This window comes from Scophthalmus maximus, chromosome 3, assembly GCF_022379125.1.
Source record: "Scophthalmus maximus strain ysfricsl-2021 chromosome 3, ASM2237912v1, whole genome shotgun sequence".
Classification (NCBI taxonomy): Eukaryota; Metazoa; Chordata; class Actinopteri; order Pleuronectiformes; family Scophthalmidae; genus Scophthalmus; species Scophthalmus maximus.
The window spans coordinates 5088511-5102056 of record NC_061517.1 but is presented as its reverse complement, the minus strand read 5'-3'; the positions used below and the strand labels follow the sequence as shown (position 1 = coordinate 5102056).

General features: G+C 50.6%; 1 protein-coding gene across 1 annotated transcript; it reads right to left on the bottom strand.

The window, feature by feature from the left end:
- Nucleotides 1-815: 815 nt before the first annotated feature.
- kcng1 (potassium voltage-gated channel, subfamily G, member 1) lies at nucleotides 816-13303 on the bottom strand. The gene is made up of 3 exons (XM_035646255.2): nucleotides 13133-13303; nucleotides 4702-5538; nucleotides 816-3292 (listed from the first exon to the last, which is right to left on the bottom strand). Exons 2-3 carry the CDS (start codon nucleotides 5482-5484, stop codon nucleotides 2519-2521), a joined length of 1557 nt encoding a protein of 518 aa, XP_035502148.1. The 5' UTR covers nucleotides 5485-5538; nucleotides 13133-13303; the 3' UTR covers nucleotides 816-2518.
- Nucleotides 13304-13546: the final 243 nt, after the last annotated feature.

Sequence of the window (13546 nt, the reverse complement as noted above, 5' to 3'; positions counted from 1 at the left end):
TAATGAATAAAAATTCAAACTTTACGTTGTGTTAATGTTTGTGTTGCTGTTTGTTGTGTTCCGTCCGAATGTTCGTACATTTGTTTATGCTTTGGCAAAATTGTTGTTTAAACTTTCATGCCGATAAAGCTTTTTGAATTGAATTGAATTTAGAGAGAGAGAGAGAGAGATAGAGAGAGCACAGAGAGCTTCATAACGTGGCTCAATGCAGAGTCTGAACCTGTCGATGGGATACGGGTGTGACTTATGGTTATGTTATAATAAGATGTCAGAATTTTTGGGGAGAAAAAATAAAATCCTCATTCAAGTGATGGCCTGAAATAGAAGCATCTGCTGTAGCCACAATCTAGAGATCAATAAAACACATATAATTAAAAAGTATTTCGTTAATTTTTTCTTTTACTAAAAAAATTAACCTGTCTTTTCTACCACTTTGTAGTATATATAGGGATTATATATCGCCCCCCCCCCAAAAAAAATCAAAGATCATAAATAACGAGCTTCCCTTGAGTCCCACACAAATGCACACACACTGCTGCCACCTACTGTTCAAATGAGGCTGCAGCACTTCTGTAACATGACTGTGGGACCAGGAAAGCTGAAGCGACACTTAGTGGCCAAATAAGCACTCACATCCTTTTTGTGTGTGTCTAAAATTAATAATACCTGCATTTAAAGTAGAAGTATCGTGATAAGAATATATTTCAAGAATCAGAAGTAAAAGTACTCAATATTTAACCACATTCTCCTTGTGAGATTTATACCATCGTGAAATGTGTACATGTATCTGTAAGAAGCATTTCAATGTTGTAGCATATTTTATTAACTGATTATAAGGTTTGTCTGTAAAATACAAATCTGCAAATTAATCATTGCCGATAGAGGTGTATGTCCCTCTGAAATGGAAAAAAGTGGAAGTATAAAGTAGCAGGAAATAGAAATACTCCAGTAAAGACCTAGTGCCTCAGTTTCTCTCTCAAGTTTCAAGTCTCTAATCTGACTTTCACTTTTTATGAAAAAATAGTAGGTCATTCAAACACAACATAGAAACATTACAGACTCTTCTAACAGCCTGGAGGAAAAAGATTCTGACTGTTGCAAGGTAATATATTAATATATCAAGATATCAGGTTGTATGAAAATATAACAGATTGTAAAATAACGTGAAATATGATCAACAGTAATGTTGAGAAATGCTGTTCGGATTGAGTTGTGTTAATCTTGTTTCCACATTCCCTAATTGGAAACAGAGCTTGGAGAGTGGCTGAAAATCTATTTCATTTTTCCGCAGACAGAATACGTTTTTCATCCTGATGGTTAGATGAGTAAAGATCTAGAAATATCTTCAGAGCAGTACATAGTACATAGTACAAGTACATATACTGTATGTTATACTGTCCTGGTAATGTACATACACTGTGGTGTGGTGGTGATGTGTAGTAAAGTTTTGTATTGTATATTACTGCATTCATTTCTTTCTGACTGTGTGGTGTGACCCCAAATATGCTTTCACTTGTTAAATTGTTCACTTGTTCAATTTTGTGCCGAACACTGCAAATCACTTGTCCAATAAAGTAAATAACAATTCAAATGAGAAGAAACAATGAATGATAGGCACAAAATACAGATTTCAGTTTAAATCCACTTTAAGGAGAGAGAGAGAGAGAGAGAGAGAGAGAGAGAAAATATATATAGAAACAGCTTATGCACAGCAACTGCAGTAATTACAAGCACAATAATCATATCTTCAAATTGTCCCAAAAAGGATTGAAAAACTGCATATGGAAACTCAAGGAGGAGAAGAGGGACAATTTAATAATAGCATTTAATAATTAATATGCGGATGCTGGCCGTGCCAGAGAGGGGGGGGGGTTACTGAGGGGCCGACATTCAGAAAATAATCTGCGGACTGAGGGTCACATTTTAGCTTTAGATAGAAAACTCCATTTAACCTTTGGGACTCAACAAAAGCGGAGCGCATCTTCCATTAAGTGACGCTGTTTAAACTCCCGGGGGCACACGACATCGACAAGTCCATTACAACATCTAATCGGAGGTGACACGCAGCACTAATGACGCCATGTTATCTGCTCTTTTTTATCTACTTATGTCAATTCACATATTTCACGCCTCAATAACAATGTATTTCAATACATGGCCGTCATAGTCTAAGTCAATGTTATACGTGAATAGTTGTCATGTCAGGTGTAAATTTTGTAGATTCATTTTGAAGATTCTGTGACCATGGTTTAATGCAGAGATAATTCTTTTCTTTTTTTTCTAGAGAGGGCCTCTCGTCCTCCTTTTTTTGTTCTCTCTTGATTCTTCACGTTGAATCAAACTGCTACACGGCAAGGCTGCATTTCTGGAAAGAAAAATAAATCCCTTTTCTCTTCCTGCGACTTGTTGCTTCTCCCTGCACCTTCCTGAGATGCTCTCTCTCATCACCATCACACACCTTCAGTCTCATTCGCGACCTCGCTCTTCTCCCGTCTCTTTCCGCGCCTGTCCGACAGTGTCAGTCGTCTCTGGTGTCGGACGACCCCATGGGGAAGAGCAGATCGCTATCTAAGGAGAGGTTGCTGCCCAGGCCGGCCATGCGGCTCCGCAGCAGGAAGTGCGTCCTCCTGTGCAGCAGCCTCTGCTGCTCCTGCTTCAGCTCCACGTAGGACCGCGAGAAGGTGTGGAAAATGGAGGTGACGGGGAAGGCCATGAGGAGGATGCCGCTCAGGATGCTGCTCAGAGCCACCACCTGGCCCGGGATGCTCCTCGGCACCATGTCCCCGTAGCCCACCGTCGTCATGGTGATGACAGCCCACCAGTAGGTGGCGGGGATGCTGGTGAACTCCTGCGTGGCGGCCATCTCGTTCTCGATCAAGTACAGCAAGGGGGAGTAGAGCGCGATGGCCACGCACAGGAAGAGGAGCAGCAGGCCGAACTCGCGCGTGCAGCGGCGTGCTGTCAGGCCCAGAGTCTGCAGGCCCAGCGAATGGCGGGCCAGTCGCATCACGTAGAGGATGCGCAGGGCCCGCAGGACACGCAGCACCAGGCCCACCTTGTCCAAGTAGCTGCTGCCCGAGCCCGGCCTCTTCTCCCCCTTGGAGGTGCTGTCCACCAGCAGCGTGATGTAGTACGGCAGGATGGCCACCACGTCGATGAGGTTCAGCGGCTGCCGGAGGAAGGTCAGCTTGCTGCGGTCCTGGATGAAGCGCAGGGTGAACTCCAGGGAGAACCAGGCCACGCACACCGTCTCCACGATGAAGATGTTGTAGCACATCCGGGAGCACGTGCCCTGGTGGGGGGGGGGGGGGGGGGGGGGACAGAGACAGAGCAGGTGTGAGTGGTCGCCACAGTCACTAGAGGGAGCCAGTCTGACGTGCAACACTTCGACTTGCCAAACTATTGGCCCACAGCTCGAAACTGGCATTCCAGATTGTGCTCTCGCGTTTTCTGCACAAGCATGGAGCTGTTTGATATTCCAGGAATCTCAATTATGATACCTGCAGCATGCTTGACCCATCTTTGAGTCATCGTGCTCTTTTCCATGACGCACGTTTCTATATTCTCTTCCGACAGCAATGATGCTGATTCAGTGGCGAGGAGGTTCAAAAGATTTTCAAAGCACACGGCACGGAGCCTTTAAATTCACTCCAAATCAGGTTGAAAACTAAAAAAAAAATCTGATTAAACCTGCTCAGTTTCTGAGACACTGAACGTTTTTTTAAAGCAACACTTTCTTTTCGTCTGGCTGCAAGCAATCACAGGTGGAGGAGCTGTCGGAGTGAGAATATCGACACTTCAAATTAATTATTTCAGACAGACTGAGGAGAGATGTGGCGTGAAAGTGTCTGGGGTCGATTATAATTCTGTGACTTCCCCCAGAAGTCAGAGGAACGGAGCTGGAACAATGGACTGAAACTGCAGTCAGCCGCAGCAGATTGACAGTAGAATAAAAAACGGTTGAGATGTTGGCTTCTCCACACACGGCACCTGTACTTCCCTGCCAAGTTTCAGTGAAAGAAGAACAGAGAAAACCATGTATGCAAAAGTCATCTCAAACTTGTTAAGTAAAGAGGATGCAGGCTCCTTTATTTTCTGTCCAAAGGGGCCGTTTTTGGAAGAAGGCATCTAAAAGAAATGAAGAAATTCATTAAAAATCCTCTGTGCACTTTACTCTGTGTGCGGCTCAAATATTCCATTTTCCCCTCTGATGTGACGAGGCCGGGCTGCTAATTATGGCGGCGATTGAATTCAGACATAATAATGAAAGCGTTTTTCGTGAAAGCTGCCTGCGGGGACTTCAAATATGTATCCATTTTTTTCTTCTTCCCTAATCCGGCCAAACGCCCGGTTTCATACGGCGGCTCTCTCGGCAGTCTGGCTTTTGGAATGACTCGCCGGCAGAGCCCCCACGCCGTGACTGGGGAATTTGAACGACTTGCCTTTCAGTGTGAGATTACGCAGCTCAATTTTAAAAAATCTGCAGAGGGACACAGACAAAATCCAATCTGGCCCCCCCGGCGTTGGGTTCAAATGTCAATCCTTCGGCTACTTTTGTTTCGACTGTCAGACAGACGACGGGGGTGGTGTTGCGTCGTGTCTTCGTTCCCCTGTGGTTCATTGGCATCTGGGCAGTATGTTTTTGTGCGCAGGCTTCTTTCGCCCGTATCTATTTGATATGTTAAATGTCATTTCACTCACCGCCTCCTCCTCCTCCCTCATGGCAGGCATGGTGCTGATGGACAGGTTGACGGCGGTGATGGTGACGAACAGCACCGACAGGCAGGCAAAGATCTTGCCCGGGAGGCCCGAGTGAGGCCTCTCCACCATGTCCCTCAGCTTGCCCATGCACCGGCCGACTCCGGACTCGGCCGGCGGCTCCCCGGGCCCGCTGTCCGAGTCCAACAGATCCTCCAGCAGCTCCTCCTCCTCCTCCGCCCTCTCCATCGCCTCGAACTCCTCCACGCACTGCAGCAGGCGCCGGCGACAGCACCACTCCAGGTTCTCCTCGGGGACCCCCCAGTAGAGCAGCTCCTCCCGGAAGGAGAGGGCGCACATCTCCCGGAGGGAGCGCAGCTTGCCCGCCCGCAGGAACGTCAGGATGGTGCGGAAGGCGCAGGGGCTGCGGTCGAAGAAGAACTCGTTGTGCGCGACGTCGTAGTCGTCGCAGATGCCCATGATCTCATCGAAGCTGCTGCAGAGGTGCAGCTGGCCCAGGCGGGACAGGGGGAAGTCCTCCAGGGTGGTCCACGGCAGCTGGTAACGCAGGCCACCCACGTTGATGATGGCGTGGAGCTTGCGGCTGCTGGGCCAGTGGGTGTCGTCGTGGACGGCGCCGGGCTCGGGAGCGCGCTGGGCCCTCTTGTAGAAAGCTCCCTTCTGGGCCGCCTCCTCTTGTGGGGGAGGGGGGTTGAAGGAGAGGTCCGAGGCACAGCTCAGCACACTGTAGTCGTAGTCGGAGCCATCGCCCGCCAACAGGGTCATCTTTACTGGTGCGCTCACATCCCTGTGCTCAATCTAGCGCCAGCACATTCTGACCTTCAGAGGGAAAGAGACACAGCGAACGGACTGGTCTTACACATCTGACATCAGATTTAAAAAATGCTTCTAACCATCGGTGGCATCAATTTCAAACCTCAAAAAAGCCATATGATTTGTAAACAAACCCACTTTTTAATAAATCAATACTCATTAAAATTCACAGACTTTGAAGCTGCTCAAGTCATGTGCAGGGCAAAACAATGACCTGGTATCCAAGGGGTCGTTTCAAATGAGAGAGAGTAAACTGGACCTGAGACGAATTTACAGTCTCAAAAAAAAACTATTAGTAAGAACGAAAGCCAAATAAAGTTAAACTATGTGGCACACTGATCAAATTTGACAGATTCTTTTAAAAATTAATATATTGAACAGATATGGGAGGAGTCACTCTCTACGGGAGTTGGTATTTTGATGACTGCTCATGTTTTCTTGTTTAATTTGTCTTTGAACAGGTTTGGAATAAATTGTTGTTTGTACATCATATTTTCGAAAGTTTACATTTGGATAGAATTTAATAGGAAATGAACGGTTTTGATTTCATTGACGAGCACCCGGTCGGAGGTTAAAGTAAGGCTGCTCAAACTTTCATGAAGTTGAGCTGGACCAAACAACGACACTGTCCGACGTCACGGCCCTTGTGCTCCACCATGGCGCGGTTGTCCTTCTCCCCCTCGAGAGTGAGCGGCATTGTACAGGAGGCACTTACAGTAGATTCTTTGCGTTTGGCTTAAAGTAGTTTGGGACGTGAGCACGTATGGAGCGCTGTACTGTAAAAGATCGTGGCTGAATGGGCCGACGTGACGCACCAATCCGAATGCAGCTATCAAACTTCCCGGGTTGTTTGACACTGAATAAGGAAAGGAACTCATTATGGATGGGTCGATAATGAGTTTGTCACTCCTCCGAATGGAATGTACGTCCAACTCCGAAACAGGAACAACCTGCCACTCAATGACGCGACTCTTAAATCCCGACGGCCTCCCTGTCGGAAGCCGGAGGCGCCGACCTGCATTTGACCTTTTTTTTTTTTCTGTCTTTTTCACGGGCGCGGCCCGGTCGCGTCGACAAAAGACTGGGGTTGGTCCTGCAGAGCGGGACGTTTGCTCGTGCACGCGCAGGATAAAGCCACGGGGGGAGCAGTTACAGCTACGGTAGCAACCGACAGGTCGTCTTCTCGTCTCACGCCTGAGGACGTATCAGGGAACAAGGAAACGAGAAACGTACAGTGTGATTCATCGTCTCCAAAGTTGTTGTTTTTTCAAAGTTGACCGTGACATCTTTTTCTTTTCTGTCAATGAAGGTCTGTGCAAAACCGGCAAGTATGAGAAGCTCGAGCGGGAAACTGCAGGACCCTGCATTGTCTCATTGCCAGTTATTTTATGTATTCATTTATTTTGAAAGATTTTCTTTTATTGCAAGTCTTTGGATAGCATATAAACAAAAATGTAAAAGTCAACGCCCAAAGCCCGACCAAAACATACACACATGCATACCCATACACACGCGGGGGCAGAGGTTCAAGTAGGTCCCGTTCATCTTAAACACTAGTCCAGGAGACTCCAACCCATAAATCCCTCGTAGTATGAAAAACAATAACAAAACAGAAACAGGCACAAACAAAAATCTGTGCATCGGTACGCGTAAAAGTACAATTAGAATCAAGTTGCGTCCAGATGTTGCAAAAAAGGGGAACCCCAAGATTCTCTCCATCCGACCGGATGTTCTGAATACGCGGTCCGCATTTTCTCCACGCGGATCACCGAGACGAGTTCCTTTGGCCAGTTTCCGAAACGAGGTGCATTTGATGCTTTTTCCGACGCTTGGGAAGGAGTTTTGGGGGTTTTTTTCTGCTCGAACCGTGCCCATCGACGAAGCCGAGTCTCATTGACAGCTGATGCAAAAGCCTCTCGACGGCAGAAGGGAGAGCGCGAAATCACGAGACGGGGCAAGCCGGCCATGATTAGTGTGCTGGCGCGCGAGAGCAGTGTCCATCCCCTCATCCCGTTCCTAGGCCCTAAGACAGTTCCCCTTAAAAATGTCAAACTCTTCTCTTCGCGCTTGACGAGAGGACCGCCGGGGCTGCTCCGAGTGCTGTTCATATTTCCAAGATGTTTGGAGTCATACCGAGAACAGTAAGCGTCTTTGCCATCCACATTCCTCCACAATTTTGCGAACACAGAGAAGAACAGCGTGACTGGTGCTCGTTATCTTCGCAGTATGAACGTGTCGTGCACGCCTCATTAAACACGGCCACTGATCTCGATACGTCGAGCGCCAAGCGATAACAAGTTCACTTCCCCGCTGTGCGCGCGGACATCTGTTTCCCGCAGCAGCCTGGGAATTATAAATAATTGCCTGATGTTACACTGGCTGTCGTTAGATAACGCACCGCAGTAAGTGTTTTGCTTTTCTTTTTTTTTCCCTTTCTTTCATCCCAGCAGGGTAAATATATGTCTTTGTGTATTTTCCCCAATTGTTAGATTGGCTCTAAAAATCGAAATCATTTCACGTCGGCGTTGGACGAGCTGCTGACACTGACTTGCCGTCGCGGGTTTCACCGAGAGCAAACACCGAAGCCAATAGTCCGACTGTTTGCCCCCAGCGTGGACACCTCCCTTCGAGCAGCACTAGCCAGGTATGGATCAATAGAACGACAGAAAGAGCAATGGCTTCAACAAATCCGGCGGCAATCGCACAATAAGGGGGAAAAAGGAAACGAGAAGAGGCAAATGCAACGGTGACAGCGACCGTGTGTCACGGACGCAGCGAGGGCCCCCGTGGCCTGTGTCCAAAATTAATTGAATCAATTACATTAATTTAGGGGGAGGTGGGCACGTTAGCCTGTCGGGAATTAAAAAACGCCAGCGCCCCGGATTTGCCGCACCGCCAACTCTGGCTCGGGAAGGAGGCTTCGGGTGTCTAAAAGACGGGGGGGGGGGGGGTTGTGAATGCGTCACTGGATGGTTATTAGGCACCTGCGCTGTCAGCCCCCCGTGAGCCGCTGATTACAGTCCGCAGCCGCTTCCGCCCATGAAATTAGAGCGAGCCCACCCCCCGAGCTCCGCCTGGTCGGCATGAAGCCCGCCGACGGAGTTTTGCACGCCGTTGACATGCGGAGAGCCCCCCCGGTGGCATCGCCACTGCTATCGGGTTTTTGTCGTACGGTCGAGTTCCGTCGCGTCACCAAAGAAGCGCATTCAGGGAGGAGGAAAAAAAACCCCACGACGGCCACCAGGGGTGTAGCGCGGAATTCATGGGCCCTGTACGCGCGCGGCCTCCGTGGCTTTCGAATTTTTCTCTCGCGAAAGAAATGGATTACGAGGCGTCCCCCCCCCCCCCCCCCCCCCCCCCCCCTCCCTGGAGGGGAACGCAGAGTCAGACGGAGTCCCCCGGTCAGTGGATCAGGCCGACAGCTTCGAGCCGTGACGGGCGGACCAGACCATGCTGCGCCTTTCGCGAGTGGTGCGAGGGAACCCTCAGGGAACCTCCCCTATTTTTATTGAAATACATATCGTTCAGTCTCTCAACCAATGTATCAGCCATTTTTCTCCGAATCCACGTCATGACCCCAATTACGTAGACAAAACCCTTTTACAAACAAAAGCGAAGCGAACCCAGGGCCCCCACCTGCGCCGACCACAGAAGGTTCACTAACACCTCAACTCGCGCCGTCGACCGGAACCGAGGGCGCCGGGGTGGAAATCACTCCTCGGAACAAGAGTCGAGTTTCCTGCTGCTGCGTGGAATCCGCCGAAATTCTCACATTCTCCCTCCGCGCGGCGGAGGTTATCGAGAAAAACGCCCACGGTGCAGCACACACCAGTGTGGACGTGCACGGGGAGTGGGGGGGGGGGGGCCCACGCCGCTCTCTCCCCGCAGACTAAATCACACTTGACCCCTCGAGGCTGTTTGATTTTTCGCACTTTGCCGCGCAAAAGCGATTGTGCTTTTGCCTCCCCGCGGTCACAGGGGCGTCTTTTTGAACTCTTTGTTTTCTCTCGCGCGCGCTCTCTCTCCTCCGAGTCGGTTGGGCCTCAGATGCTTCCTCCGGGGGACAAAGTCTACCTCGGGAGAGAGGGGAGAGATGAAACACCAGCGAAGCCAGCGAAGGCTGTTCCCGCCCCCCCCGCCCCCCAGCAGATCGGCCGAGGTCTGGCCTCTCTCCGTGCCAGCGCGATCACAGCTAAGCCACAGGGCATGTTCTCCAGATTGCCTGGTGAGTCACGCTGGGTTGTGAGTGTCTGCTGCCCGACTCCATTGTGCACGGGTTTTTTTTTTCTTTCTCCCACTGTGGCCCCCTCAGGAGCCCTCGGAGAGCCTCGCTACACCGCCGACACTGATGGACGCGATTTCCATGAGCGCGGTGATGACAGCGATCGCAGCGGAACCACTTCTGAGCCTTTGAGGTGAGTCGAAGTGTCGCCGGGAGATGGGAGTCGGTCTGGAGAAGAAATGAGCGCGCATGCCTCCGATTGGTGGACGCGTTAAAGTGAACGTGCGCGGCGCAGCGGCGCAGCCCGCGGGGGGAATTGAAAAATTCATAATTCATTAACGATTTGCTATTCATGGCTGCATTGAAGCGCCGGAGGATCGGACAGGTTTCGCCAACGTGTCTCCGAATGAAGGGATCCAGCAATTCAACTTGACTCGGCCTGTGAAATGCAAACACGTGGTGATTTAATGGGAGATCAGTGTCGCTGATGGAAATCCAAACCTCAGAGACGCACAAATAAAGTGAAATGTTATATTACATTAACGTCGGATTATCTGTCACGGTGCCGAGTGTCGTCTCATTTTCCCGCACGTACCCCAACAATCCTAGTCATTCCTCCTGGCATCGCAACAATATGAAATAACGCTCTTTACCAAGATGTTTTATTCTTCAGATCCATGGATGCCTGCTGAAAAAAATGGAGTCTATTCGGCTCCTCTTTTTTTTTTTAATCTCCCGCAGGCTTAATAACCATCCAGACCACATAATGTGCCTTTCCCCTCGCCAACAACCATTTCTCGTCCTATTCCCTCAACGGCCCAGTGTTCTCTAATGGACTATAAGAGCCCCGGTGTTTCCAGAAATGGACTTGCAAACCACAAGAGCGGCCAAGACCCAACTCTCCCTCTCTCCCCGTCTCCTCCTCTGACTCCATCTCCCGGAAATCTGGTCGAACGCTGAAGCAGCCAGGGAACGCCAGGGGCAGTCCTGACCCCGAAGACCTTCCCTTACAGTCATTCCAGCAGGAGCGGTCGTAAACAGAAATGGGTTTTGTTTTAGTTGAACGTCTCTCGTCGTTGTAGTAGAAAGTGGGCGGTATGAATGCATGAAGAAAACCCCCTTGCAACAAACTGGACTGCACCTCCAGGGCAGTAGTCGTCTCCCTAGCTCCGTCTGTGGTCCACCACAATGTGCCGCCTCCGGCCCCCGGGGTGCAGAGGCGCACTGTGCGCCGTGGAGACAATGAACTGCGACGGTGAGCTATGCTGCGGCAACTAATGGCTGTTTAACCGTCCAATTTCAACTGGAGCGCGAAAACCTCGGGTGCATCACAAAAAAGAAAGGCCAAGTAGCTTTCAAACGCTCCATCAACTTCAACACCTTGTCCAAACTCGTTCACTCCTCACACCCGGGGCGTTTGTCTTCTTCTCTCGCTCGGGTGGATGGATGATTGTACGCTCCCACCGCGTTTGAGAGTGCTCGGCTAACTGGATTATGTAAAGATTGCATAACATTGAGTTGTCCGCCTTGTGCATTGTGCACTTAAGCGGTGCTCGCGCCCTTCCTCCCCGCTGAGCCGCAGCCCTTTTGACCGGTATCGCTCGGGGCTACGGAGACAGTTTATCTTTACGGGCGGCTGATTAAAGTGTCGGTGAAGCCGCGGCATGTGTGCAGGCAGCCGTGACCTCGTGCCCGGTGAGGACCTGACGGTCTGTTTCAGAGGACCCCCGGTTCAGGTCCCCGAGGGCTGAGGTGACAGGCAGCGGGTCGATGGAAGAGAGGTGAGGGGGGGGGGGGGGGGTCCGCTTTTAACGCCATCACACTGCGAGTGAAAAAAGGACTTTAGCTGATGAAATGGAATAAATGGACCAGACCAACAACCACTCAGGGCTTTCTCCGTTTTGGCGGGGCGTGATGGATGCGAAGTGAGGCTGCCCGGACAAAATGAGACAGATTGCCCCGACGGTCGGTGCTTAAACGTGCTTGGTGTCGAGTGCGGACAATTACACCTTCCCCCGTCACAGGGGATGAAACGGCCACGACGCACCAAAACACTGGGACGTGACCCTGGCGGAAATTTGGGGTATGGCACGCGCGGGCGTGCGGCGGTAGCGGCTCAGTTCACGCGGCGCCGGAAAGAAAGCAAGAGCGGCGATCTCCTTCCAGCGTTGGACCAAGAGTTCCCCTTGTCCGACTTCCACTCTCGAAGGCACGTCCGTCACTCGGTTTTGCGACGCGTTCCGAGCCCCTGACCGAAGACCTCTTTGGGAAGTGGTGCCGCCCGATGGGATGCGTTACTCTTCCATCGGCTCTAAAGGCGCTTCAGGATATCTATCGTGGACACCGGACGCATTGAGACTCATGGGAGCAGCAGATTATAATGACTCTTACGGGCCCGTCTTTTGCGGAGGAGAATCAGACGGCCACTATTAGCTGTTAGACCAGGGGGGGAAGAGAAAGAAAAAAAAAGTCATTAGTTCATCTCATTATAGGCACAATTACCTGGAGGAGGGGGAGAGAGGATGATGTATTACGTATCATATATCACCGATTCCAAAGAGAGGCATTTGCATCGTGGACTCCTAGTCGCATTGATGGGCCCCGATCTCACAGCACCTTCGAGGTGAAGCCACGTGCTCGATCGAGAGAGGAGCCCTCGACGCACTCGCTGAAGCACAGCAACTGGCCGTGATTCACTGTGCGAGGACTCGGAAGTGGCTCTCGGATTCCAAAGTTTTCTCTTGCCACAATTTTCAAGAGAGGTTTCAATATCCACTGCCTCTGCAAACATTTGCGGTGGGTGTGTGTGTGTGTGTGTGTGTGTGTGTGTGTGTGTGTGTGTGTGTGTGTGTGTGTGTGTTGTTGATATCCCAGCCCGCGGGAGCGCGACTGAGAAACACTGGACCTCGTCTCCGATGAGATATGAATGTTGAATGTTGACAGACCATAACGCACTGCAATCGAGCCGCAGCTGTGTTGCCATGGCGTACACGCAGAGTGTCCGGCGCGCAGAGCATCATGTCATCTGTCCGTGACATGTTGTGGACATTTAAATCAACTCGGTCTTATTTGGAATCGACCCCCCCCCCCCAGATGCACCCTTGGTAAAAAATAGAATCCTGCGCTGCCTACTTGCACAGATCTGATTGTTTTTACAAAGTGGGTACAACATCATAGGCTGAGGTTTAACTGTGACATCCACTGAGTGAATACATGATCACAAAAATTGCTGCTGATGTCAGCCCAGGGGGACAAACAGGTCAATGTCACGTGCCCAAACTCTCCCAGTGTGACTCCCGGCTGATAGTGAGTGCGGCTCACTGTGCCTCAAGTTTGGACACGTGAATGTGGTGTAAAAGAAGAGATGAAGGTACTCACTGGGCTCCTGAATGACTCCGGAGGCAGCGTGTTAGTCGGCTGAAGGCTGCCGAGCAGGACGCAACGAGAGGGAGGCAAATTATGAAATGATGCTTCTGCTGCTGCCTCGTTCCGACTCCGCCGCCTCTGTGCACAAGCACCTCGTGGAGCAAGAGGAGGTGATTCGATGATCATGAGCAACAGGCTGCCTCCCCTCCCCTCCCCCCCTCCCCTCCCTCCCTCCTTCCCTTTGCCCTCATCACTCTCTCTCTCTCTCTCTCTCTCAACTCCCCCCCCCCCCCCCCCCCCCCCCCCCCCCCCACCCTCCCCCCTCGCTCGAACACTGACATCAGAAGTGGGATGTGCCATTATACCAAAAGCTTTTGAGAGAAATCCATGGCAACCACTATGTAGAAAGCCGTGCCCCCCCCCATC